The sequence below is a fragment of the Gouania willdenowi genome, chromosome 1, assembly GCF_900634775.1.
Source record: "Gouania willdenowi chromosome 1, fGouWil2.1, whole genome shotgun sequence".
In the NCBI taxonomy this organism is placed as follows: Eukaryota; Metazoa; Chordata; class Actinopteri; order Blenniiformes; family Gobiesocidae; genus Gouania; species Gouania willdenowi.
Window position 1 is genome coordinate 39,982,022 of NC_041044.1, and position 26,983 is coordinate 40,009,004.

The 26,983-nt window shown below is 37.1% G+C and overlaps 2 protein-coding genes across 2 annotated transcripts in view; one reads left to right on the forward strand and one right to left on the reverse strand.

Annotated features, from left to right (window-relative positions):
* LOC114459400 (dynein heavy chain 6, axonemal-like) overlaps positions 1-16,967 on the forward strand; it is a gene marked incomplete at its 5' end in the record, with an annotated part of 57,828 nt that extends 40,861 nt beyond the window's left edge. The window contains 22 exons of the mRNA XM_028441683.1: positions 900-1,025; positions 1,144-1,308; positions 2,088-2,155; positions 2,321-2,501; positions 2,599-2,778; positions 2,888-3,121; positions 4,007-4,142; positions 4,358-4,524; positions 4,789-4,979; positions 5,649-5,809; positions 6,814-6,902; positions 7,888-8,034; positions 8,158-8,296; positions 10,178-10,297; positions 10,406-10,527; positions 10,739-10,868; positions 12,003-12,130; positions 12,271-12,456; positions 13,156-13,228; positions 13,549-13,700; positions 15,163-15,385; positions 16,362-16,967. Of these exons, the coding sequence (XP_028297484.1) occupies positions 900-1,025; positions 1,144-1,308; positions 2,088-2,155; positions 2,321-2,501; positions 2,599-2,778; positions 2,888-3,121; positions 4,007-4,142; positions 4,358-4,524; positions 4,789-4,979; positions 5,649-5,809; positions 6,814-6,902; positions 7,888-8,034; positions 8,158-8,296; positions 10,178-10,297; positions 10,406-10,527; positions 10,739-10,868; positions 12,003-12,130; positions 12,271-12,456; positions 13,156-13,228; positions 13,549-13,700; positions 15,163-15,385; positions 16,362-16,465 (3,222 nt within the window). The remainder of the gene's footprint in view (positions 1-899; positions 1,026-1,143; positions 1,309-2,087; positions 2,156-2,320; positions 2,502-2,598; positions 2,779-2,887; positions 3,122-4,006; positions 4,143-4,357; positions 4,525-4,788; positions 4,980-5,648; positions 5,810-6,813; positions 6,903-7,887; positions 8,035-8,157; positions 8,297-10,177; positions 10,298-10,405; positions 10,528-10,738; positions 10,869-12,002; positions 12,131-12,270; positions 12,457-13,155; positions 13,229-13,548; positions 13,701-15,162; positions 15,386-16,361) is intronic.
* A 4,980-nt stretch (positions 16,968-21,947) lies between these two features.
* Positions 21,948-26,983, reverse strand: part of LOC114462785 (neuronal acetylcholine receptor subunit alpha-7-like) — a 46,275-nt gene continuing 41,239 nt past the window's right edge. The window contains exons 6-10 of the mRNA XM_028445777.1: positions 26,021-26,188; positions 24,762-24,956; positions 24,237-24,323; positions 23,547-23,656; positions 21,948-22,882 (exon numbers count right to left, since the gene is read on the reverse strand). Coding sequence (XP_028301578.1) covers positions 22,286-22,882; positions 23,547-23,656; positions 24,237-24,323; positions 24,762-24,956; positions 26,021-26,188 — 1,157 coding nt within the window. The 3' untranslated portion in view covers positions 21,948-22,285. The remainder of the gene's footprint in view (positions 22,883-23,546; positions 23,657-24,236; positions 24,324-24,761; positions 24,957-26,020; positions 26,189-26,983) is intronic.

The following is a 26,983-nucleotide window of genomic DNA, read 5'->3' on the forward strand; positions in this document are numbered from 1 at the left end:
GAAGTGTTGGACCTGGAGTTGATGTCCTAATTTGGCAGTTCCGCTGCAAATACTGTGATGTAATAGTTCAAAAAACGTAATAGAGAATAGAAAAATAGAAACAGATTGAAAAATATGAGCAAAACAGAATATAAAGACATCTACGGAGCACCTGAAGAGACTAATTTGATTTTTTCTGTACTTCTAAGCACTCTAAATATACAACAAAATGCATTTAAGGGCTAAAAAAGTGGATTTAGCATGATATGTCCCCTTTAAGACCTTTTCACTCAAACTAAACACGCTTTTCAGCAGCAGGACTCATTTTCAGAAAGGGCATGTCTCCATTCCAGAAACCTCGAGAACATGAATCTCTGAAGGCTAAATGTTAGGCAGGTGCTTTATTTTCATAGTTAATATTTACAAGTTCTTTAAAATGTTAAACTCATAGCTGCTCTGGGATAATTGAGTTTTTTTTTTTTTCTCTTGACAAATTTTATCTCCAAATTGTATTTATTATGAGTGCTAAACTCTCCAGGTGTTCAAAAGTAACATATTTAACTTGTTCCCATGTACCAGTATTCAAGTATCTTTACTTTTACTTGAGTACTGAAGACTAGTACTTTTGCCACCTCTGTTTTTAAGTCAGCGTTTTCTGAATTGATCAGATGTGTCGATGTGTCTTATGATTGATAAATTGATTGTTCCAGATTTTGAGTTTATCATTGAAAATATTCATATTTCACCAAATGCTACTTCTTTATATTTCGTGCGAGAGAACCACAGTTCCTTTACAACTAGATGTGCACTAAACATTCCCAACACACTGATGCCATTTTAATAACATGGTGTTGCTGTCAGACTTGAATATTCTATCAATTCATCTCATTATCAAATAAATATATGTCCTATGCCTCCAGGCCAACCGGTGGATCCGCTCCAAGGAGGCCAAGAATGGTCTAAAGGTCATTAAGTTGACAGACTCAGACTTTCTGCGCACACTAGAGAATGCAATACGCATGGGTATGCCTGTGCTTCTTGAGGAGGTATGTTGATGCTGGCCTAATTGTTACAGAGGGGATTTGTAGCCTTCTTAGTTTAATAATTCAAAAAGACTTTTGACTCCGAAATTCCTTATATTCAGTCTATTTATGCTATGTGTAGTTGAAGGAAACATTAGATCCAGCATTGGAGCCCATTCTACTGAAGCAGACATTTGTGGCTGGTGGAAGGACATTGATTCGACTTGGCGACTCAGATATTGACTATGATAAAAATTTCAGGTTCTATATGACTACCAAGATGGCTAACCCACACTACCTGCCAGAGGTAAGGGCACCACCATGTTTTTTGTAATTGTAACTTGTGGCTAAGCTATGTTTTTCATACTTTAGTAACTACAAATGTAAATTATATTTGGATACCACATCATTGTGAGAGATCCACCTCAGAAATGTTATTTTGTATATTTTTGTTGTTGTTTTTTTACTTTTTCTAATGTTTGTTGTCAGTTTGTATACTTTTGTTATCTTTGTGTGTATTTATGTCATTTTGTATGTTCTTGGAGTAATTTTTCTTCTGTATTTTGGTTATTGTTTTGTTTATATTTCTCTTTTTGTTTGTTATAGTAGTCATTTTGGGTCTTTTTCTGTAATTTTCTTTTAAGCTTTTTTGTTGTTTTTTTTTTTTAAACGTTTGTTTTTATTTTGTGTCTTTTTCTGTAATTGTATGTTTTTTTTAAAGTCATTTTGTGTATTTAGGTATTTTTATGTTTTTGGAGTACTTTTGTGTACTTTGGTTATCGTTTTGCATATTGTTCTGTTATTTTTGTGCATTTTTATTGTCATATTTTGTGTGTTTTGGTAGTAATTTTATGTATCTTGGAATTTTTATGTGTTTTTGTCATTTTATATGTTTATGTTGGGGGCCGCACTCAATTGGTTAGTTTTTAAATTTTATTTATTTATTTATTTAGCTGTGTAAGAGAATGATGAGTTTTCATTATTGAACATGTTTTGGGTTACTTTTTTTTTTTTTACCTTTGGTATTCTTGTTTTAAAACAGAAGTAATGATTCACTCATCTTTCATTGTCTCCTTCTGCCTGCAGATATGTATCAAAGTTACAATTATTAATTTTACTGTCACTAAGTCTGGCCTTGAGGACCAACTGCTCAGGTACCGTCATGCACAAACCAAACAAATAAAATAAGTCACACTGGCAAACTTGGAATGAAGTGGAATTCTATCGACCTTGTTAGATCTCTTTGCATTTATTTTTCTTTTGAGAGTTTTTTAATTTTAATGACTGAATGTTGCTAACAAAGCTTTTTGACTCTGAAGTGACGTGGTGCGTTTGGAGAGTCCACATCTTGAAGAACAAAGAAATGAGCTGATTGTGCAAATTAACACGGACCGCAGCCAGTTAAAGGACATTGAAAGTCGCATCCTTAAGCTCCTTTTTACCTCTGAGGGAAATATTCTCGACAATGAGGAGTTGGTACAAACGCTCCAGGAGTCAAAGGTGTGAAGGAGAGGCCTTTAATTTTCCTGTTTACCATACTATTTTTATATCTCCAAATTGTGTTTGTTTTTTTCGGATTATCTTATTAATTTTTTAGGTGACATCCGAGGCCATAAAACACCGTCTGGAGGAGGCAGAAGCCACTGAGCTGATGATCAACTCTGCAAGAGAGCGATATCGTCCTGTGGCCACCCGAGGCTCTGTTTTGTACTTTGTAATAGCAAGTCTTGCTGAGGTTGACCCAATGTATCAGTTTTCCCTGAAATACTTCAAACAAGTAAGCCACAGGAACCCGCCTCTTTTTCTGAGTACATTTTACCATTACTCACGTATATATTATTGACTTTGTTATGCTCTTCAATTACTTTGTTTTTTCTCATTTTCAGCTTTTTAATTCAACTATTGAGACGTCGGAGCGCAGCGACGTTTTAGAAAAGCGTCTTCAGATCTTACTCGACCAGATCTTGCTCAACTCCTATATTAATGTGTCGCGGGGTCTTTTCGAGCAACACAAGCTCCTCTACAGCTTCATGTTGTGTGTGGAGATCATGAAGCAGCGTGGGGAGATGTCTGATGGCGAGTGGCAGTACTTCCTGAGAGGAGCTTCTTCCCTGGACAGGGTAGGTCAGAAATTTTAGAATTTGCCTCCATGATGAAAAGTAAAAAGGTAATCCTGCTATTTAGTCATTCCCCTCACATTTGGACTCAGGGATATGATAGCCAAGCCAAGGTCCTTTTGTCTTCTGATGTTACTTTTTCATTTTCCTCTAATACTTTTACTACGAGTTGTACTTCTTGTCTTTGCCATGTACACCTCAATTTATCTTTTCAATCAATTATACTAATCTCCTTAGATAATCCTAATCTGTGATTTGTCTTAACTGCTTTACTGTAGCTGTTCTTCTGAAATGCACATTTCTTGTTGAAAAGAAAAGTAAAAATCCAAATTTTTGTAACCTCAGCCTCACTTAAACAGATTATATCTATTGTTATTATTAATTTTCTAACCCCAGAATTCCCCCAATTTAACATTTTTCTTTCCATTTTTTCTCTGTCTTTTTTTAATATTCATTTAATCTTCTACTGAGCACAGTGGGACACTAATAGACTTTTGGAAACTTTGTAGCCAAAGGTTAAGTGGAGAGGTAAGAGAGATGAATAAATGCCTGAACTGTGGTTCTTCTATAGGAACACAGTGCTGACTAGGCAGCGCCACCTGGAGGACAGATGTAGTTCTTATTCACATGGCAGTAGATACTGCTGCCATGATCCTCATATCAACTCTTTCCTTCTCTTCTCTCTCTGTCGCTTTCTGTCTTCTGTTGTTCTCTTCATCTTTTTTAATTCTCCATGCTTTTAAAATTATTATCAACCACAATCTCTGCTTCTTTCCTGAAATATTAAATTATTTTTTACTGTCTCACTATCAAAGATCCCTCAAATATAACCATTTTTCCCCCATTTTTTTAGGCTGCTCTGACTGCCTCATTTTGTCTGTTTTTCAGGATCATCCACAAACACCAGATGTGCCGTGGCTGACTGATTCTTACTGGCAGACATGTTGTCAGCTAGAGGACACACTGCCCTGTTTTAAAGGCATCTCCGAGGAAATCACCAAAACCAATTTCCATATCCAGCTAGGTAGCCTACGATCAGTGTTGTCCATATTTACCATATTGAGTATCATTTCTATGCTGAAGATGCCACTTGTAGATGTAAGCTACATGCAACAAAAATATATTTCTATCATGGATCTTCATTTTTCACTGCATGACTAAAAAGGAGGATCTCTTATAGAATTGATAATGGAATAATAATTCTAAATAAAATACAATATGTATTGTTTGATTCCCCAGGACGGTTTCAGTCATCAATAAATCCAGAAAACTGTGAAGGTTATGTGTCTCAGTTACCACCACTCAAGCCTTCTAATGAGGAGGAACAGCAGAAAAAAGGCAAATGGATTGAGAAATTGGGAACCTTTCAGAAGTTAATTCTTATTAAGAGTTTTATGGATGAAAAGGTAAGCCAATAGTTGGTGTGTAGAATGGGACTAATTAAATTTGGATCGACTGGCTTTGTCCCTAGGTTTGGGTCTGATATCACTCGCTATATGCGCTAGCTAGCCAAGCTCCTCTTTGGACCATTGTTTGTTCCTGTCTTGAGTTATTTGGTTTCATATATTTATTATTAAATAAAACATGTTTTTCTCCCTTTGAACTTGTTTTTTTGTCAGTTTCCACTTGAATTTTCTAATGTGGCACTGCCATTTCACTGGTGTGTTCAGGTTGTTTTTGCTGCAACTGAGTTTGTGATTGTCAACCTGGGAAAGCAGTTTGTGGAAAACCCTCCGGTGGACCTGGCTAACCTCTACAACGACATGTCTCCCTCCACCCCGCTGGTGTTCATACTCAGCACAGGATCTGACCCCATGGGGGCATTGCAGCGATTTGCAAAGGAGAGAGGTTGTCTTGACAGGTGAGCAAAACCAAAACTGTAAATCTAAAATTGGCAACATATCAGGAACTAATACATGGGAAAAATCACCATCATACAAAGTCAGTGTTGAATGGATCCTCCACTGTTATTACAAATGTGGCCTAAAACCTTTAAAATGTCATTATTACAAGATCTATGCCTAACAAAACACATTATTTTTCACCATATTCATTTTATTAACTTTTAAAAAATGGGACTACTCTACCCTTTGCGCCGCCATGTTGAAATGACATCATTGATGACATGGGTAACCCCTGTTATCCCATTGTGTTCTATTGGAGTGAAGCATAGAGGATCATTTAGCAGCTTTTTCAGTCAAAATGACAACTTGTGCTGCTTTGGGTTGCTCTAAAAATTAAACCCGTGACCCGAAAAATCTGTGGCCACAGGGAGCGACAGTTCCCACTCTGCTGTAGACAGCATGAAGAAGAGAAGAAGCGATCTGTGTGCATTAAGGGCTCTATATTCCTATGTGCGTAGGTCCAAAAAGCCACGCATCTGGCTGTGTGCTATTTTCCCCCTGTACTTAAATCAGTCACTACGTGCCTTCATCCCAGTTACGCACTGTGAATGGAGCAGCCCTGAAATGTGGGTGTTCCCATTCAAATCTGGCTTTACATGCATTCCCCCCCCCCTCTTGTTTTTCAGGGTTGAATCCATCTCTTTGGGCCAAGGCCAGGGGCCAATAGCGGAGAAGATGATCCGTGAGGCACTACAAAGTGGCAACTGGGTCTTTTTGCAAAACTGCCACCTGGCCGTCTCATGGATGTTAGCCATGGAAGAGCTCATAAAAACCTTTAATGAACCTGGTAGGAACGTAATATTGAACACAGCAACCCAGGTCCTGGTCATTCAGGCCCTGAGTTCACACACATCTCAGCAAAAAACGAATTCATTCACAAGAGCATTCAGAGAGCTCAAACCTCTGCTAAGTGCCAAATATCCGTTGTTAGATGCAGGCAACTGGATCAGTGATCCTGATCATGGTACATGATCATTCACATTTTAAAGGCTTGTGAGAATTATTTATCACCATTAATAACCATATAGTAGGTGCACATGTATAAGCACCCCTATTTTTTTCGAAAAATTGCAATGAAATGCTTAATCTGCATCTGATTTGAATGAAACTTGTTTGGGTAATTGAGGAACCAACCCGACATAACTTAATCACATTTCAAAGATATTAGTGACATACAAACTGAGATATTCTTTTTTTTTGAAATTTTTTGCCAATGGTAAGCAAAACTTTTTTTTTGTTTTTCAAATTGATCCAGAATCAGTAGATTGATCCGGATCCCCTTCAAAAAGGTTCCATGTGTGGAAAGTGTCTTTGATTAAAATTCTGTCAAAAGTCGCTACTTAATAAATTTTGACGTGAATTTGCTTCAAGATGTCAATACTCCTTTATTCCGAGACCAAAATGGTCATAATAACACAGACAAATAAATAAATAAATGCCAGTAAAAATATTACCTCCTTGTTGGAGGGAGAAAAAACTGCGTTATTTATTGTACAATTAATTTGTCAATAATTCGTTAGTCTGATTTTCAGGAAAGTGTAACATTATGCAAAAAAAATGTTAAAAATAGACAATACATTATATGATATACAATGACATTAATAGATTATTGAAAATACTGCTGTACATTATTGCATTAGAGCTACTTCAAATGCTCACAATCACCAGTCGTTTTTCTCTTCTAACAGTGATGACAGTGATGACAACTTACAGTTGTATGTCTATACGAACCTGCAAATGTGCAATAAATTATGCACTGTATTTTAAATAATTGTTAATTTTTCTTTGCAGACACATCAATTCATGAAGACTTCCGTTTGTTCCTCAGTTCAATGCCAACTAAAGTATTTCCAGTCACAGTACTTCAAAATTCTGTCAAGGTAATCTAACGCATTAAGACACAATACTGCAGTAGCTTCAGATTGCTCAGTTGTCCTGAGATAAATAGTAACAAGGTTGAAATGCACATTATAGCCTTTCTCCACACATATGACAAAAGCAGACTGCAAATGAGGTGAAATGGGTTTGTTTCTTGAGCCTAATGTCGGTCTAATGTCTCTGAAGCAAGAGTAAAAACCATCTCTCAAGAGAATGTGATTTTACATTTAAAGAGGAGAATGAACAAGAAGCTCATAATAGAAGTTTTGCTGGAAGTAACAATCCCTACGACTGCCCAACAACATTTATTCAGATCATAAATAACTAAAAACAGAAAGAAACATTAAAGCAAAGACTGAAATAAATTGTTATTCTGGATCAATTTATCCCAACTTAACCTGTTTTTAGTTTCAACAAGAATAATCTACTAGAATAGTTGCATTTCCTGAAGAGAATGCAAATGAGGATACAGGTGCTGGCCCCGTCGTACTGCATTAGCTAGCATTCGCATTAACAGCATTAGCAAGCTTTAGCATTAGCATTAATCTAACATTAGCATCAACCAAGCAATAGCCTAGCATTAGCAGTAACCTAGCATTTGCCTACCAATAACATTAGCCTAGCATTACCATTAGCAGTAACATAGCAATAGCCTTAGGCTGACATTAGCCTAACATAGCAATAGCCTTAGGCTAACATTAGCCTAACAATAGCATTAACACTAACCTAACATGAACATTAGCCTAGCATTAACACTAACCTAACAGTAACATTAGCAATAGCATTAGCCTCATATAATTAAGCATTAACCTAATATTAATAATAATTTGAGTACCCCAGCTTTAATCTACATGTTACTACTGGACAATGCCTCTGCCTAAAGATGAAATAGTACGTATATGAAGTGTGATGTAGATGCTGATGTTGTAGCTGACCACAGTAAGTGCAGTCAGCGTGTGGGTGTCTTTGTTCTAATGTCTTTCCCAGGTGACTAATGAGCCTCCTAAAGGGCTGCGGGCCAACACACGTCGAGCCTTCACAGAGATCACTCGCAATTTCTTTGAAGAGCACATTCTGGGACGGGAATGGAGGAAGATTGTCTTTGGAATCTGCTTTTTCCATGCAATCATTCAGGTTATGTGAATTTCTTTTTCGTGCTCCATACATTAGAGATCAAGTGCTGCTGCCGGGTTGTGTAACGCACCAATGAGCTTCCTTTGATTTTCATTTCAAAGTAATTTGATTTTTGTGTGTCAGGAGCGAAAGAAGTTTGGCCCATTGGGTTGGAATACCCCGTATGACTTTAACGACAGTGACAGAGAGTGTGCGCTGCTCAACTTAAACCTCTACTGCAAAGATGGCACAATACCATGGGACGCTCTCGTCTATATCACAGGTAGAAAGAAACGCAGCAACCTTTATCCCAGTGGGGTCACAAAAATATGATGTCTAAATCAAGGGCCACATTATCAACATTAACATCAGTATTTAGAATAATTACCGGTCATCATTATTGTGTTTTTTTTTTTTTTTCCGGTTAGTGTTTAGTGTTTTTATATTGTAATTTTGTGGATTTTTACTGTGAGTTTGTGGATTTTTTTCTCATTTTCATGTGAAATGCCATTTTGTGTGTTTTTATTATTGTTTTGTGTGCTTTGTTGTATGTGTGATTTGGTACCCCTGTTTTGGTACCTCTATTCTAGTTTTTTTGGTATCATTTCTATATTTTTCTCTTATTTTGTATGATTTTGTTGTCATTTTGCATGTATTTATTGTAGTTTTGTGTATTTTTCTCTCATTTTGTATGATTGTGTTGTCATTATGTATGCATTTTGTGTATTTGCCTCTGAGTTTTGTGTTTTTGTTGTTCTGTGTTTTGTGGTGTCATTTTGTGTGTTTTTGGTATTTTTTTAGTTTTTTTTTTTTCTTTTTGTGTGTTTTTTGTTGTTTGAGGTTTTTTGGTATCATTTAGTATATTTTCCCTCATTTTTGTGTATATTTTAGCTGTTGTTTGTGTGTTTTGGTGTCATTAGATATATCTTTTTTCTTATTTTGTGTGATTTTATTTGTCCTTTTGTCTGTATTTGGAGTGATTTTGTGTGTTTTTGTTTTCATTTGTGGGTTGTCATCTTGTGTATTTTCCTGACATGTCGTCTCTTCATTGTGAGTGTTTTTGGAATATTTTTCTGCGTTTGTTTTTTGAGGCCATACAAAATTAGTCTGACAAACTATGACATGCACTGGGCCACATGTGGCCCAGTGCATGTCATAGTTTTACTTAGAAATCAAAGCTCTCTGAAATATATGCTGCCAGTGTTGTCGACATAATCAACACACACATATTCTAGATTATTCAAAAGAGGGATAGACAAGTGTTTGCAGGTTTAACCAAGCAATACAATTCTGTCACACAGTTTCTGTCTGTTTCACAGCTGTGGCTCTGTGTTGTTCACATACTACAAATGTTCCCTGCTCTCCTTCTTATCACTGTGCTAATATAGCCGACTGCAAGATGAACGCACAGTAGCATAAAATATAGTACACAACATACTGTACATATTAGAATAACAGTGTGTTCTGGTGTGAAAGCAGCCTCATCTCTGTTTGCCCATTGACTATAACAAACAAGCTTTTATTTAACCACTGCTCATCATTTTTGAAGAGAATTTTAATATACAATTTAATTAATTTAATTTGGTATAATTTAATCTTCATAAGCACTGTGCCTTACTTTCTGGAGCAAAACAGTTTAGACTTAAACAACTGATGGTGAATACAAATCCCTTAGAGGATAAACTAAGCAGGATAGTAATTACTATGAGAACAATGATTAAAGATAAAGTCTTTAATTTTATTATCATAAGTTAATAACTGAGAAGAATAAACCTCTCTGTTTTTAATTAGCCGTTAGCTAATCCCACTTTTTTTAATTTAGTTATGGATGCAAAAATAAATGTGAGGTAGGAGAAAAACTTTTACTAATCGATTGTTTAGTTAAAAGTCAAAACGGGTGATTTTGGAAGCGTAGAGAGAGGAAATTAGTAGCTGTATCTGGCAACAGTTTAAACATAACATTTAAACTAATAAAGAGTATCGCCAAAATAAATGCCTATTGATACATCCCTTTCTTTCTCTTAAATATGTAAGGATTATCTTGAAATTTCAGCAAAATCATACCATTTGGTTTTACATAATTTATAAATTTTAGGTGTTGAGAGTTTTTGGTGGGTTTTTTCTGGCAGTTTATCTTCTTTAATGTGATGCGTGTCCTCCACAGGGGAAATCACATATGGGGGTCGAGTGACAGATTCCTGGGACCAACGCTGCCTCAGAACAGTCCTCAAAGGCTTCTTTTCTCCAACAACTCTGCAGCCTGGCTACACGTACTCACCTTCTGGTACACATTGTTCTTTTCTCCAGAGTGTTTGTATTTAATGATAAGTTGTCATTGTTCTGACTTATAGACGTTCTATGTGTTTCCCTGAATGCTTCTTGACATCTGTAGGTACTTACTTTGCCCCAGAAGCAGATGATTTAGAGCAATACAAGGAGTACATTGAGAGTCTCCCAATCATAGATGATCCTGAAATCTTTGGAATGCATGAAAATGCCAATCAGGCTTTTCAGGTGAGGAAAGAAAACCTGTTTTTTTTTAAACGGGACAGGAAAAGGGAACAAGAACTTTATTTTTAGCCAAAAAAAACACTTCTTACTCTCTCACAGTTTATATCAGTGTAATAATTTTATGTTTGGATTTTACTTTTCTAGTTTTAATTTAGGAAATGTACCATTTTGTGAAAGTTTGTGTTATTGTTTCTAAAAAATTTTTCCCCCACAGCGCCAAGAAACTACGACTCTTATCAACACGATATTGGAAGTTAACCCTCGTTCTTCAGCGAGTCTCGGAGAAAAAAGTAACGATGACATCGTCAGTGAGCTTGCTGAATTAATACTGACTAAGTTACCTGGTAGGTTAGCGTGCACAGACTCATCAATTTAGTTGTTCATAATTTCCAAGAACATTTGTTATCACACAATAGGAATGGTTAGGATAACCTTAATGAGCACCTGCTCTGGTTCTCCATTTATGGCCATATGAATGTCGCTATGCTAAAGCATGACTGTTTTTTTATTTTTATTATTGATAACCTTTTTAATCACATTTTATTGCCAAATACAACAAGAATCACATGGCACATGGCAAAAAATTGGTGTTTTAATGAACAAACCCAACATTTCCACATGAGCAAAGCCCAGTAAGAGGAAAAACTTCCTTTGGAATTCAGGAAATTTATTTTGATCTCCTGACATGTTTCTACTGTCAACTGCCAGTCTTATTCAGAGGCGTCTGCTGATCGCTTTGATGTTACCTTGACTTCCGTGTAACAATTCCAGCAAGTTCTTTTTGTCCTCTTTTTGAATAATACATTAAGGTTTCATTTATTCAGAGCATGTTTTTTCAGGAAATATGATCTGCTTGCATGTTTCGACTGTCAACTGTCAGACTTCCTCAGAGGTAATTGCTTTGATGTATCCCTACGAGTTATTTTATAGAGAAAACATCATGGCGTCTTCTGATCACATCATGAAAACTTCATGACATCTTCTGATCACTTAATATGTCCTTATGAGTTATGACAATGGGCATTTGTCTGAATAAATAAAACCTTAACATATTATTTCAAAAAAGAAGACAAAATGTACTTGCTGGAATTACATCTTTGTGCAAATAAAGATGATTTTGTTATTTATTTTTATTGGCACAGTGACTATTCAGCTGTCTACCCACAAAGGCATCCCAACATATGGTTCAAGGCACCCCAGAGGTCTGTTCTAAACATATGACCCTTTTTTTTCAATGTTCCTGGGTGTGTTATGCTTACCTTTGGTTCTTACATTTAACACATCAACTTGTTAGTTGGACTAATGTTGATTTACTCACCCATCAGCAGGTGTCATGGTAAGGCAGTGTTGTCATGTTATGGCAGATCAGTGTACCTAAAGGCTTGTTGTGATTTATGGCATCTGCTTGTTTGCTCTGTTCAAGGGTTTCCTCTTGAATTTCTCTGTATTACTGAATCATGTGAACCTTCTGTGCACAGAGCGTCTTGACATGGACGAGGCCGTAGAGACGTTGTTTGAAAGAGACCAAAATGGCCGACTGAACTCTCTCACCACAGTGTTGGTCCAGGAAGTTGATCGCTTCAACAGTTTGCTGAGAGTTCTCAGGGTAACTCATTATTTTCACTGATGCAAATATAATTTTATATCTATCCAGGAAACATCCAAAGAATATGTTGTCATTTTAAGGTGAACATTTGTCATGCTCCACAATGTTTATTTATTTTGTGGTGATTTTCTGTTTCCTAGATGTCTCTAATTACTCTGCAGAAGGCAATAGCAGGTTTGGTTGTAATGTCTGAGGAAATGGATCGGATCTATACAAGCTTCCTGGTCAACCAGGTTCCCGCCCACTGGTCCAACTCAGCATACCCGTCCCTCAAACCTCTGGCTTCTTGGGTCAAAGACTTGGCCCTCAGAACATCCTTCATCCAGGTTTGGAAGAGAATGCAAACACATGAAGGCTAGAGTCGGCTTCCTGTGAATTGTGGACTTTCTAATATCTACTTTAAGACATATTTGGTGTAATTCAACCATCAAATGTTTTAAATGAAGTACTGTTATTCACATTCTTCCTCTGGCTCCTGTTCTTTGCTTTTTTTCAACTTCCTGACAATGAGAAATCTGGAATGGGAACCTATGCTGACTTGTTGGACCGTGCCCATGCCTTGATGCACATACTGTTTGATTTATGAGTTATCACATTAGGCTGTAAAATTACAATAACACATTTTCATTCTGCATTCCTGCTGGAGGCACACACCATATCGGTCTTCCTCTTTATATTTTCTCTTCATACATCCTCTTCCTTTTCATACATCTTTCTTTTTTTTGCTTTGTCAATACCTCCATTAAATGTGTGTGTTGCACTTCCTTAAGTCATCCCTTACACATAAAGTACTAAAACACACAAAGGTTATATTTATTTATAAAGTGATGTGCAGTGATTGGAGTCAGACAGCAAACATTCAAAGCCTCAGAAGAGTAAAAATCCCTGTTCCGTGCTAAATTAGCCACTTAAGACACTTTCCGATCCTTGAAAGTTGATAGTGCAAAGTGTGAAAATAACCGATTACATTGCTATTTAAAGACACACAGTTGTACTGCTTTTTCTTTTTTGTGCTTTTTTGGAAGGCTTGGCTCACGCGAGGTCAGCCCAAATCATTCTGGATTTCAGGACTATTTTTCCCTCAAGGCTTTCTTACAGGTAAACAGAGCAGGACTGCAATGTTTTTGATCCAGAGGCTAATTTTAAAAACATCTTTTAATATTCTGGAGGCATGCAATGGCTTCTTAGAATTTTCTAAACGCACATTTTGGTAAATAATTGAAATTTAGGTTTCATCTGAATTTCAATTTGAATCTAAACAAAGAGGAAACCAATAATGTGATACAATGTACACAGTTTTAGAGGACATTAATGGTGCTGTGTTATTACTTTGTGCCTTTAATACAAAGCATAACTGTTAGAAAGTGTAATTTGGTAGTATTCTAATGATTTGGTGTCATTCATTCATTGACCTGTAGGAGTGCTGCAGAATCATGCTCGACGTTACAACTTGCCCATTGATGAGCTTAGCTTTCGCTTTAACATGGTGCCAGCGTACAGAGACCAAGCTGCAGTTTGTGAAGCTCTCCACACTTTGCCTGTCGACGCAAAACTGAACCTGGATAACGAGGTAAGAAACGCACAAATTGTAGATTTTACTGTGACGCCTATAGCCATCAAGTAAATGGAAACTTTACTGTACAAAAAATTTTAAGAAGAAACTTATTATAAAAAATTAGATATCTACCAACAGAAAAGGGTTTCAACCCATAGTGGGAGTCACTCAATTTTTTTTCCGGTTGCTGGTGTTTCTCTAGCTAGATGACAGAAAAAAAAACTTGAATCAATCAACAACACTTCTTCATAAAAAATACATTTGTTTTTAAATAATAGGTACAATTTGACCCAAGTGACAGATAATTACACACAACCAATACCTATCGTTTTAGGACTCCAAAAATCCCAGTAAAGTATCATCAAATATCTCAAACCTGCTAAGCATGTTTTTTTTAAATGTGAGAAGATAAAGATTGCAGTGTAAAACCCATCAGGCAGCAAACCCATGTCTTCCAGCTTGTTAACTAATGCTCCACCCAGCGGCAGTTCACTTCCAATTAGTTAAATTAGATTCCACCTCATCATCTCTCATCATGGCCTAGAGAGAGTCGATGGGGTGTCATGGCAGAGGCTTAGTGTACCAGTTATTTCCAAACATCTTATTTTTGCTGAGCAAAGAGAGGGTTTTAAAGCTGCTTGCCTTTCCACTCATCCAATATTCATCTGTTTACCTCGTCCACATTTGTCCTCCACCGTTCCTTTACGGATAGAGAGGAGTTTGTTTATTGTAAAGGGGCCAAGCCAAAATAGAGATCATTGTTGCTAGGTAGCACTGGCTTTCTTTGAGAATTCTGTATTCAGTTATAACTAAATGATCAGCTTCAATTAATTAATTATTTGTATCCCACTTTAGTCTTTTCACATTATTTAGGTCAATGGTTCTCAAACTTTTTTGGCTCTAGTACTTTATTTCTGAATCCTAGTACCCCCTTAGTCCGACGACAGCAGTTTGATCAGAATACTATGAAACAACAACTATAGAGCACAATGATATAATAATTCAGTGATAACACAATATTTTAAAGAATTCCATTTGAAATAAGTGGAATGAAACAGTATTTGGTGCTTCCTGAACAGATTTTTTTCCCTATAGTTTTTATCATTTTCAATCATCTCCTGGCTGAGACAAACAAGACAAACACTTGTATTTTCAGTTCATGTTCAAATCAAGATTATTTTCATCATCGTCATTATGATTATCATTTTTAACTAAAGATAAACATTAGAAAACCACATATTTTTATGCTTTCTTAGTTAAATTTCCACTTTCTCTCCACTTTCTCTCTCTCAAGTACCCTCTGTAGTGCCATTGTGTACCCCTAGGGGTACACATACCCCCATTTGAGAAACACTGATTTAGGTTACTGTATTTCCTGTTCCCCACCGAAGTAAATTGATTATTTTATTGAAAGTCGAACCATTTAACCATTTGTTTCTTTTGAGCCCATTTTTAAAAATGTATTTTTTGAACGTAGCTGCCAGAGCCAAAGGACGGCGTGCTTGTACACGGCATGTTCATGGATGCCAGTCGCTGGGATGACGTCAACATGGTGATGGAAGATTCCCTTCCCAGAGTCATGAACGCAATGCTGCCCGTGGTGCACTTTGAGCCGCAGCTAAACTCCGAGCCCGAGCCAGACCTCTATCCAGCGCCTCTGTACAAGACCTCAGCCAGAGCCGGGACTTTGTCAACCACCGGTACATACTGCAGCATTAAACAATGCCATTGTTTACATTACAACATACGATACATGTTGGACCTGTTTGAACATTACAGTCAAGCTATCTGTGACAGAACTTAAATATATGTTTTTTAAATGTCTCTATTTAATTTAGCCCAACACTTGCTAGCTGTGTATCTATAGCTAAGAATAAGGGCCTTAATATTGCTGAGGTATTTTCAAGAGATGTTTTTCTTGTTACTTCATTATTTTATATTGAGGCTGAGAGAAATCCTGCATTCTATCAAGATTTACATCTTTTGTGAGTTGTCAACATGTGCAACATTTTAAAACAAGAGCAGTCAGAGAGAGTAAACCTCCACCAAGCACCAAATATCCTCTTTGCTAGATATTGGCAATTATCTGGATTAATGATACCATGGTCATTCACACTTTAAAGGCTTGGAGGAAATGTCCATTTCCACTAATACTAATACAGTAGTTCCAGTTGTATGGGCATGCCATTTCTTTTGAAAAATCACAATCAAATGTGTAATCTGGATCCATTCAATGGGGTAATAGAGGAACCAACCCAACATAACTCAGTCAAATTAAATCAATTATGAACCGAGATGCAAATTGTTTACCATTTTGCAAGAGATTGGTATTTTTTTATTTTTAAAACTGATCCAGAATTAGTATATTGATCCAGATCTCCTCCAATATTTTTTAGAATCTTCCATTGCATAAAGTCTATCTTTAGGTAAAATGTTGTCAACATTTATTTAGTATTTTTGATGTATTCTTGTGAACAGACAAACAAACAGTTAATTGTTATTTACTTGATGATACACATCTTTTTACTCAAATATCACACATTTTTTATTCTTTTAGTTTTTTCCCTACTGAGACATCTAGAAATGTACATGTAGGTGTGGAAGAAGTATGGAATTCTGAAATTCCAACCCTGGAGGAAATAAAAATTTTTGTTGAACTTTTCTTTCTCCCTCTAGGTCACTCGACTAATTTTGTCGTGACAGTCATGCTTCCCTCCAAGAGACCCTGCGACTATTGGATATCAAAAGGCTCTGCACTCCTCTGCCAACTGAACGACTGAGCATTCACAAGAGGATAACCCGTAACTATACGCACGTTTTTTGTTTTTTTTACTTTAAGATTTTCCAACACAAATCCAAACTTCTACAGATGGATTTGATGAATAAATGATAGAGTCAGCCGCTTCTGTGTGCTCATGTGTTTTTAGTGGCTTGACACATGATGAGTGCAGTACAGGCATATTTTCTAATGCTATGGGCCATTACCACCATGTGCTACACTCCATTCCTACTGAGTGATATGTCACTGTGTAAATGTGCTCAGTGATGAACAGTACACAGGCCTGAGGGAGAAGCAGGACAAACACACACACAGCAGAGATATAATAGATGGATGAGCAGAGATGGGACATGCTCATGGATGCTCATGTTCACAAATGGAGAGGGGTGGGTAGCTAAAGGCATGTGTTGAGTAGGAGGGGAAATGATGATGATGATGATCATCTGATGGGGGAAAAACTTCCACCACTGAAGCCGCTCATATCAGCAGCCTGCTTGTGTCACTTGGAGCATCTGGAGATTTTCGAACACATGAAGTCAAACCAATGCAGCTCAATAATGCACAGATGATTAGTAACATACTTAATAACGTTGACTACATACATTTTTGTCGACACATTGTTTAATCTTGTAAATTTACAATAAAATTGTTTTCTGCTTAATTTTTATCGTGTACCATACATGAACTGCTGGGTGGTGTCGCTTCACCATTTACATTGTGAAGAAGAATTGCACAACAGAAGAAGAACCAACCTAAAGACTCAAATGTTTGGGACCATCTCACTGAAAAGTTATATTACACACCTGAGGTAGAACTAATATCTGTGACATGAAACTAACAGTAATAAGTTAGAATGAAAGCAGCAGAAAACTGTTTTATATATTGTTCAAATGAATTTGGGAAAACTGTAATGGCAGCTTTTGACCACCAATGGCACAAATGCTTCCCCTGCCCAACCGCAAACTCTACGTATGGATGTCTGTGGTAACTATAACTATGTGTGTGAGTAATAATAGAAGAAAAAACAGCAACAAGTACTTATAAATCAATGCACAAGGAGAACTGGGTTTCTTCTGGAAAGTAAAGAGGGATAAAGTAGTCCATAAAGCCGGACTTGTTTCCAGTCTGAGATGATCCACATTACAATCAACGTTACCAGCTTGCAATATATCCCCGTAAAACTAAAGGTCCCACCAGAGGAGATCATTTTCTCCTTGATTACCTTCCTTTGGATGGATCTAAAAACTGCTTTCTTGGACAAGACAATTTAAATCACGATTCTTTATTTGAGAATCATTTGAAAATTACACATTGATTGTATTGTGGCTGTAGCACAATTAGAGAAACTGTGCCACGTCGCTGTAATCTTTCCTTTTAATGCCCCCCTAACTCCCCCTCCCTTATTTCCCCTACTTGTACTGTGACACTCTCTAATAAAGTTTATCCTACTCATCATTAGTGAGGGCTTATGATGATCACAACTAAGCACTATAATAATGAGAGATGCACTGATACCACTTTTTTCCAAACCAATACATGAGTGTGTGTATTTGCTGATCTCGAGTACCGATACTAATACTCATAGTACCATAAATACAAAAAACTACTAAGCAAAATGCATTGAATTGGAAGACAGATTTGATCTTTTTTCTGCCTGTTACAAAATGTTATATTAAAAAAAGGAAAATGTATCCATCCAATAATTAATTTGCATTGCAGAATTTCTAGTACCTGTATCCTAAATATCTCATTTGTATCCAGTTTGTGTTTGTCTTTGCCCTGATTTTATAGGTTTTAATAGTTTCCCATTATCAAAACTTTCATTAACTTTCATAAATCATCTCTTATTTATTTGACTCTTTGATCAAATAAACACATTCTTTATTATTCATCTTTAGATTTCATTAAAGGTTTAAAATGTGAAGATGCATTGTTTGTCTTTTAAGAAGCTCTCACAATATTTTTGTTCTGCAGTTGTACAACGACAGACATTAGATGTGTATTCTGTGCATTCCCTCTAACTAGTGCACCGTTGTACTCCCATTCACTAACTGAAGTCATGATTCTCTGCTGACATCATTCACTGACCGGTTAAGCTCTTTGAATCATTTCCTTCCCTAATCAATCCTCTCCTGAGCCAAGATCACATATTATGATGAGTAACTATGGACTTACTGTACTGGTATTTGCACAGTTTATTTTTATAGTGCGAGCATCTTTTTTTTTTTTCCATCTCCATGGATTAAATCACTGAACACTGTTGATGTTTGAAACAGATGGGTCTATGGAGAAAATGGAGTATACAGATTTAGAGCATATAATTATCACACTTTTTCAACAGTTATTGAGAATTTGACTTTTGTAAACCACTCATATCTGTATCCTTATTAAACGTTTTCCACTTCTAACTAATTTGTTTTTCTATATTTATTTTCATCTCATACCTGATATTCTAAACCAGTAATGTGTGCAAGATATTCAAACTAGTCACAACAGAAAACTAAAGTGAGATTTATACCTGCTATGCAGCAAAGGTCAGGGAGAGACAAAATTAGGTACAAAGTCCAGGAAGATTAACAAAAACGTGTCATTCTCTAATGCTCATTTTACTGCAAGCCTCTAAAGTTCAAAACTTTAATAATTGACAACAAATCAACCATATGAACTACAGATTTGACCAAAATGTTGCCCCAACACTGAAGAAACTTTTGTACGTTAAACCTGTTTTAGAAACTGTAAAATGTATTAAACATGTCTCTTCCCACAATTTTTTGATTAATTGACACCAAACTTGCTAGAGTTCTAATTCTTTCTAAATTATTGAAAATTGTTTGACTGTAAAAAATGATGTCATTTAAACATAATACTTGTAAATGCTCTAAATGTGTACATTTTCCATGTTTATAAAAAAAAAGACAAAATTTTGGAGTCATTGTACCGGTAGAGCATGTTTGAAAAATATTAGAACTTTATCTCAAAAACGGAATTTCTTTGACAGCATTTTTAGTTTTGCTCCCATGCTAACAATTATGAGTCAATGCAAAAATGACATTTAAGCATCAATAAATCATTGTTCAAAACAAAGTACCAACATCCCCTTGCTGCCTATGTAATTTTTTTGGTTTTTGGGATTGAAATCTACTTTTAAATGGTAACAACTGCTGTCTTGCACACAGGTGACTGACTTTGCCAATTAGTGAAGCTACAGGTGACATTTCCATATGCTAATAATCTCAGTGACACCTCTTGTCTCAGAAAATTTGAGTTCAAACCTCAACTGATTTAAAATACGCATTAGAATACCACCTTTTTCATTGCTGTAAACTGTGCTTGTTTCTCAGAATTTCCTAATTTTGCATCTAATTGCCTGGCCCCAACTATTGCTGCGCATCAGCTATATTAAGAAAGTGTCCCTAATAACAGTTGAACTTCTCTGAATTATGTTTCAATTCAGCAGAAATATTCCTGTCCAAAAGAGATATTCAAGAACAATTTCTTGGATTTCACTTTGGTGTGTTCTACTGGCCTATGGGGACCTATGCAATTGCATAGTCCAGCAGTAAAGTGAGGACTTTCAAAAAGTAACAGAAAGATACATACGTACATTAATCAATAAAATAGGATCATCAGATGATCATAGAGAGCCTCTAGTTGTAACAAATGTTTTTTTTGGAGTGATTGTTCTGGATGTCGACTTCACGAATGGTGTTTTTACAGATGTGAGAAACAGGAAAAGCATCAAGAATTACATTTATTTCTTTTTCTTCTTTAAAACAGTCACATATAGTGAGCAAGTGTGTACATTATTCACAGGAGAGTGAACCATACATGATTTACAGAGCACAAAGTAAAGAAAACACTGCAGTGGGTTCAAACACACTGGTGAATGAAAAGTGAATCACTTTAAGATCTCATCACATTGTGTCTTTTCTAACACAGTAAACAGAATTCAAACTTTAAACAAGTTGTTTTTGTCTGATTTTATCTTTTGCTAATTATCAAAGATTTACAGTTTTACCAATGTCTCTTTGTTTCCAACACTTCTGTTTTTTTTAAGCTTGTCACGATGAAAAAGATGAAAAACCCAAACATACACCAACAAGTGTAGGCAATGAGTGAAAAGGTCCTGGGGACATTGTTACCTCACGTTAACTAATATACAATGAGGCCACTATTTCATTCACATCTCATGAGTCATTGAACCACCACAAGTCTTTTCTGAGGCAAAACTTGCCTTTGGTGGATTTTTTAACTTTTTAATTTTTACTCAATTTCCACCAAATTTAAAGAAAATCTTGCATTTGTCTGTTTGACATAAAGCTAAGAGATCAGTAACCCATTAGTGTGGGAATTATAGTAAAATAAAGATCCCTGTCATTAGCATGGGCTTAAAATTTTTTATAGAAAGATCATTTTATACCAATTCAGCTTAACTTTGTGTTCTTGTGGTCAGTGTTGACCATGAGACAGTACAAATGTTCCTTTCTACTAAAACCCCCATAAAAACCGCATTTCCTACACACCCATCAACTGAATTACTGAGAATGCACAATGCTGTGCAAAACAAAATAATAATAATAATAATAATAATAATAATAATAATAATAATAATAATAATAATAATAATAAAAAGTTGGTCCAGTGACTACTTCTGAGTCCATCGTTGTTTCTTAATCAATACCATTGTCAAACACCAAGTCAGAAGAATCCCAGTCCTGATGGTGGCATGTATGTGAGAATCCATCCAGATCAAAGAAGACAAAGAAGAAAACTCCTTTGGTGAGTTGATACAAAGTGTGACACGCTTCTGTTACATAAGGTCATTGTTTAATCCTTGTTGCATGTTATGGTTGGAGATTAGAGAAGGAGCTGTTTGTATTTGGCTGAGTTTTACAGATGCATCTCTATGGAGGTAACATCATCATACGTTTGGTTAGGAACAGGATTTCCAGTCTCTGTCTCTTCTTCTTTTGAGTATGAATCCCCAAACTATAGAAACACTGTCTGCATCAAGCACTTTAAACACAGATGTTTTCTCGAATAAAGGATGTACACAATTATTTTACAGCAAAACAGTGTTTTACATTGTTAGCCCCCAAAAAAACTCTGCCAAAGTGACTTCCCAGCACATTTCTTCTGTATTCTTAGATTCTAAGTATAGGCAAAACAATGGCGAATGTTTAGAATGCGGCTGAAATTGAATGTCTTGCAGAGTGAGTTTATATCATGGGGAATACCATGAACAAACTAGAACACTAGAATCACAGTTAGAATAAAGTAAAATACTTTAATGCATCTGTTTATGGGACTCCACATCCCACAATGCAATGCGCAAAACCTTTTCCAATAATATCAATAAATAAAGTGTTTAATGTGGAGATGGATACAAGGTTTCGAACCACAATTTCAACCTTTTAATGTTTTTTTTTCAAGCAAATATTACATTTATTGATCTATAATGCCTAGACTTTGTTTATCTGGTCAAAAATATATTGTATCCAGGAGCTTTTAATATGTTTAGCACAGCTTGTTTACTGAAAAGTTTGCCCTACTTCTTAGTTTTCAGTAAAAAAGTCTGATCAACTTTAAATACATTTACCAATCAGATGTGAAACATTTAAAATGATGTGTTATTATTAAACGAGTGAGCAGGATGTTATGAAGAAAAAAGGATAAAAAGTGATGTTACTCGAGCTTCTTTATCATTACACAAAGACATAGATGATGAACACACATGGAAGAAAGATGGAGAGGAGTGTTAGCGTTGCTCTGTGTTTTTAGCATCCTCCCCTCCTTAGCCTTTCAGACAGGGACATCATTCCTATGTAAAGTCTTTTGAAACTGCCTCGATGAAGTTTGGGGCAGACATGAGGATGGCGAAAGTGCAGATGATGGAGAAAAGCGAGAAGGCCACCAAACACAATCGATCCACAACAGCAGCTGCAAACTTCCACTCCCCGCAGACGGCCTCGCCCTCATCGTGCTCCCGGAATCGTTGGGCGATATACTGCACCTCCTCCAAGATCCGCGAGATTTCTGGAATGTGCTCCAGCAGCAAAGTCCTGGTCTGATCCAAATGGATGTCGTGCTGAGTCGTACCGTTGTGGTGGCTGCTTCCGCCCCCGCTGCCACAGACCATTACACTGGACTCAGTGCCGGCTGGGAACACTGGGTTTTCTGTGCCCATGGAATGGTAGCCGAAGTACAAACTCATGCTTCCGTTGGTTGTGGTGGACTGGTTGGATGCTTGTCCTGCTATGGTGCTCATCTGGATGCTGCTGGTGCTGGTGTGGTGCGGAGAAGACTGGGAGTACTTGTAGGTGGACGGGCTGCTTGAGCCCACTGGACTTTTTCTTTCCTCTCCAGGTTTCTTCATGCGGAGAAACCAAGCACACCAGTTCAGGAGAATGACTCGAACCTACAAGAAGAAACACAATAAGCTAGAGAACTTGCAAAGGACTAGTGATTTGGATCTCTTGACCAAATGTGGGATTTAAAGCCCACAGACCATAATAATAGTTATAGCGTTTCCAGCATAACATTCACCTCAAGATGACCAATACAGAAGTTTAGTTTGTAAAGTTCCAACACATGCTGGTATCAAAATAGTGGACAATAGGGACATAAGGATTTTACTGTTTACTGTTCATTCTTTAAGACACATGTGTCCAAACTCAATTCAACCCGCAAGAGAAAGTAAAAATAGACATGACATAACAATTCAATTAAATTAAATTAAATTAAAATTGGTCACAAAAATCAAAGAAATGTATAAGAGAAAATCTTGCTTTGATATTGTTGGCGCCTTTTATGTATCATTTATACATCAAAGTGCAAACTTCTGGACATTAATGTTAAAATTTCTTGTTTTCCTGCCTAAAATTTGCAGCCCACTTAAGATCAAACTACTTTTTATTTGGCCCACATAGTTAATAAAGTCTTCATAGTTAGTAAAAGTTGCTGGCATGAAATCACATTAAAATCATCTGTTATGTATTTTTATTTTTTTTTCTACAGCAATCTATTGAAACTCACTCCAAATTTTAACGAATCCACTATTTAAAACAATGTTATGCACTTACCCATTTTGGCATCTTCCCTCCATGGGGGTCATGGTGGTGGAACTGGAGAACCAGCACAGTTACAACCACAGACAGGCCCACAATCATCATCGTGCTTGCAAAGTACTGGGCTGAACAGGAAAGAGAAAAACACAGCAGTGTGACTCCTGTTGGACAGTCAAAGATCTTCATCTGTGAAATAAAGAGTTATCTTTGTAAAATAAACTCCAAGAACAAACATGTTGTTGTTAAAAGACTGTCACTGAGTAACTTGGTTGATGAGTCAGAGGGGATCAGCCAATCAGAGGTCAGAACACCCCAGGAGCTGGTAGGAGGGTGACTAACATTTGGTAATCTAACTGAGACGTGCATGAAGCCTCAGAGGATTATCACAAGCATGAAACTGATACTATTCGCACATATTTTCCTGTGCCCTGGTAGGAACACTGACTATATACTGTATATTCTGTATTAGCATAGTGTAGATCTACACTGTGAATAAACGTGTCACAGTTTACTCTGGTCTGCATCAGCACGCCATGCTTGGTTTGGCTGTAATCTTTAATTAAACATCGTCATTTTCACTTCTTTTTTTATAGCTTCAGGATTTGGATTTGCTGAAATTTCAGTGACCAAGGTTATAACAGTGAGTGAACTTAAAATGAACCTAAAACAAAAAGTAGAAGTAAAAGAAGAACTGGAGAATCTTACCAATCAAAGGAACAGAATCAGACGTGGCAGGCATGATCTCTGCTACCAGTAACATGAACACAGTCAACGACAGCAGCACTGTTATGCCTAAAGAAAGAGGACAAACACAAGATCGCTTTCAACACACGTCTTAGTTTTGACTACAGTGAACCCAAATTAAATCTTGCTGGTGACTTCAAAAAGGTGAAATGAAGCTGTGGACATATTTTGGAATATTAAGCATTGTTATTCCACTTTAATGTGTTCCTAACTCTGTCTTACTGAGTGGCCTTTAGAAAGATTGTGGCATTTTCAGGTCCAGGTGATTATCTTTGCTGTGTTTAATATGGAACTTTCATTCTGCTGCTACTAAATTAAAGTTAACACGAAAGCTGATTCACAGATATTAGCACCCAGCATCAGCAAATAAATGGGTTAGCGTGTGGCATAAGTATCTGCAGCCATGGGATTAGTGTACAAGTCCCTTACCATAAATCATCATCACTCTGTGTTAGCGTGAGGCTGTGCGTGCATGTGTTTGTGTACCGAGTGAGATCTTTTCTCCCGAGTCAGCAGGAAGCAGGAAGACCAGCAGAGCCAGGCCAGAGATGAGCACGCAGGGGATGAGCAGGTTGAGGCCGTAGTACAGAGTTCTACGCCGCATGGTCACCGTGAACGTCACATCAGGGTAAGGTTCCTTACAGCACTCATAGTACAGCTCGTTCCGCTTCGATGGCACACCTGGAGAACGTTTGGAATGTGACAAAAAGACAGCATTCATTCAGGGATGTTGTCAACTTTAAGGCCCTGTTTACACAAAAACGTTTTGCTTCTGTTTCCATTTGTTTTCCAAAAACTTCAGTTTTCACACAGCAAAATTTTTCAAAACAATCTCTGATTACATGAGAACGAGAGAAGCATCAAAAACTATGCGCAGAGACACTTCCACCGAACACAAGTAACAGTGTTTGTGTACTTCTGTTGATTTATTTCACCGTCACTTTGGTCAGTGGAGACGTATTTCATGTCTGCACCACATTCTGACCACAATCACAGTGCTGCACTCTTTCTGAGAGCTATTTGACAGATCCCGGGGTTGGGCTTAATTTCTGTTTTTTCAACATGGATTCTGGTTAGACTCAGCTCAAGACTCTGCGCAGTGAATGAACGGTCAGGTGATGTGCTTCAAGAAGCGCAAGATGAAGCACAAATGTTTGCTGAGGTGGTGAATGGATGACTGTTCTCTGGTACATGAAGAAAATATTTTATAAAATGCACAAATGACTCGTGGATCTCTGTGTCTCACAGTATGTAGAGCAAGTTGCTGAGTAATTTGTGTTGCAGCATTAAACCAGTACGTAGCATGTAGCATGACATGCTATCATGTTGTACGCAGAATGAGTGGCTATTAAATAAAGCTGATTTATTAACGATACTCGCCTACATGTGAGCGCAACGCACGGATGTGTCGGCAGCAATGGGTTCAGGATTAAGGAGAGATTGGCTTAATGAACCTGTATTCTGACGGCTAGGGGCCAGGTCAGGTCTAACTATGTAGGTCCGATTAAAGCGAACCCCACAGTGCGCATGCCCCTAACACAGAACATTTTGTTTCCCTTTTTACATTGAGACGGAGGGGGAAGCGTTTTAAAAAAAACTTTCACTTGAGAGCCAGTTTATAAAAAGTTCAGTTTTCAAGCAACGAAACGCTATTGCTCTGTAAAACCTTTGAGTTTTCACTTGAAAACAATACTGTGTAAACGGGACCTTAAGCTACCAAGCTGTGCCTTTGTTTTTACACTTACCCACAAGGTCCCATTCCCCATTGGGAATGTAGGTGGAGATGTCCACATCGTTCATCTGCAGGTCCAGAAGCCAACCGTTGTAGGTCCATGAGCCAAATTTTAGGTCGCACTTCTGCACATCAAATGGAAACCATCGTACATCGATGTAGCAAGTGCTTTTCAGGATGCCTGGGAGGAAGTGAGAAAGTGTGTGTATGACTGCGTTCCAATGAGATTCTTAGAGACATGCAAGGTTTTAGGCTGTAAACTACCCAGAGAGAGCTCATGGATGCACAGAAAGGCCCCATGTGTTACATGTGTGGAATCCTGGCCTCATTAACTGTGAGGCAGAAGTACTAACCCCTAGTGGTGTAGTAGCCTACTCTAGACCTAAAAGTTTTGAAGGTCTTGATTTTGTCTTGGACTCGAGAGCATTTTTACACAATCTGGTCACGGTCTCAGGCTGGCAGGACTCTGGATTTTCTGTCAAGACTTTCGAGACCAGCCCTGATCTACTATTCTTCAACTTCATTAATGTGATGGCACTTGGAAATGTTCCTGATCAACTAATATTGTAATTTGACTTCAAACATTAAGCGTTAGCTCACTGATGTTCCGCCTCTTTGGAAATCTGTTCCAGTGTCTTATGTGTCAGACAACTGCAAAAATGCAGACATTGACCCATATTATTTGTAGTCGGAAACACTTCAAGAACACTAACTTTAGGACTCATTTACCTGACAAATTAACATCTTATTTTTATCTATTTAAAATCATGCTGGACTTATCTGTGGCTTTTAAATACATACAAAGATTTTTTTTTTAATGTCTGTGTTGAACCGAATGACTTTCAACCTAGATGACACATTGGTAATGAAACATGACACTGGACTCCATATCTGTCAGAGAAGAGCTAATTCTCTTCAAATGCAGCCACACATTGACAGTTCAAAGTGCTGAAAATAGTCTGTTATGGAAAAGATG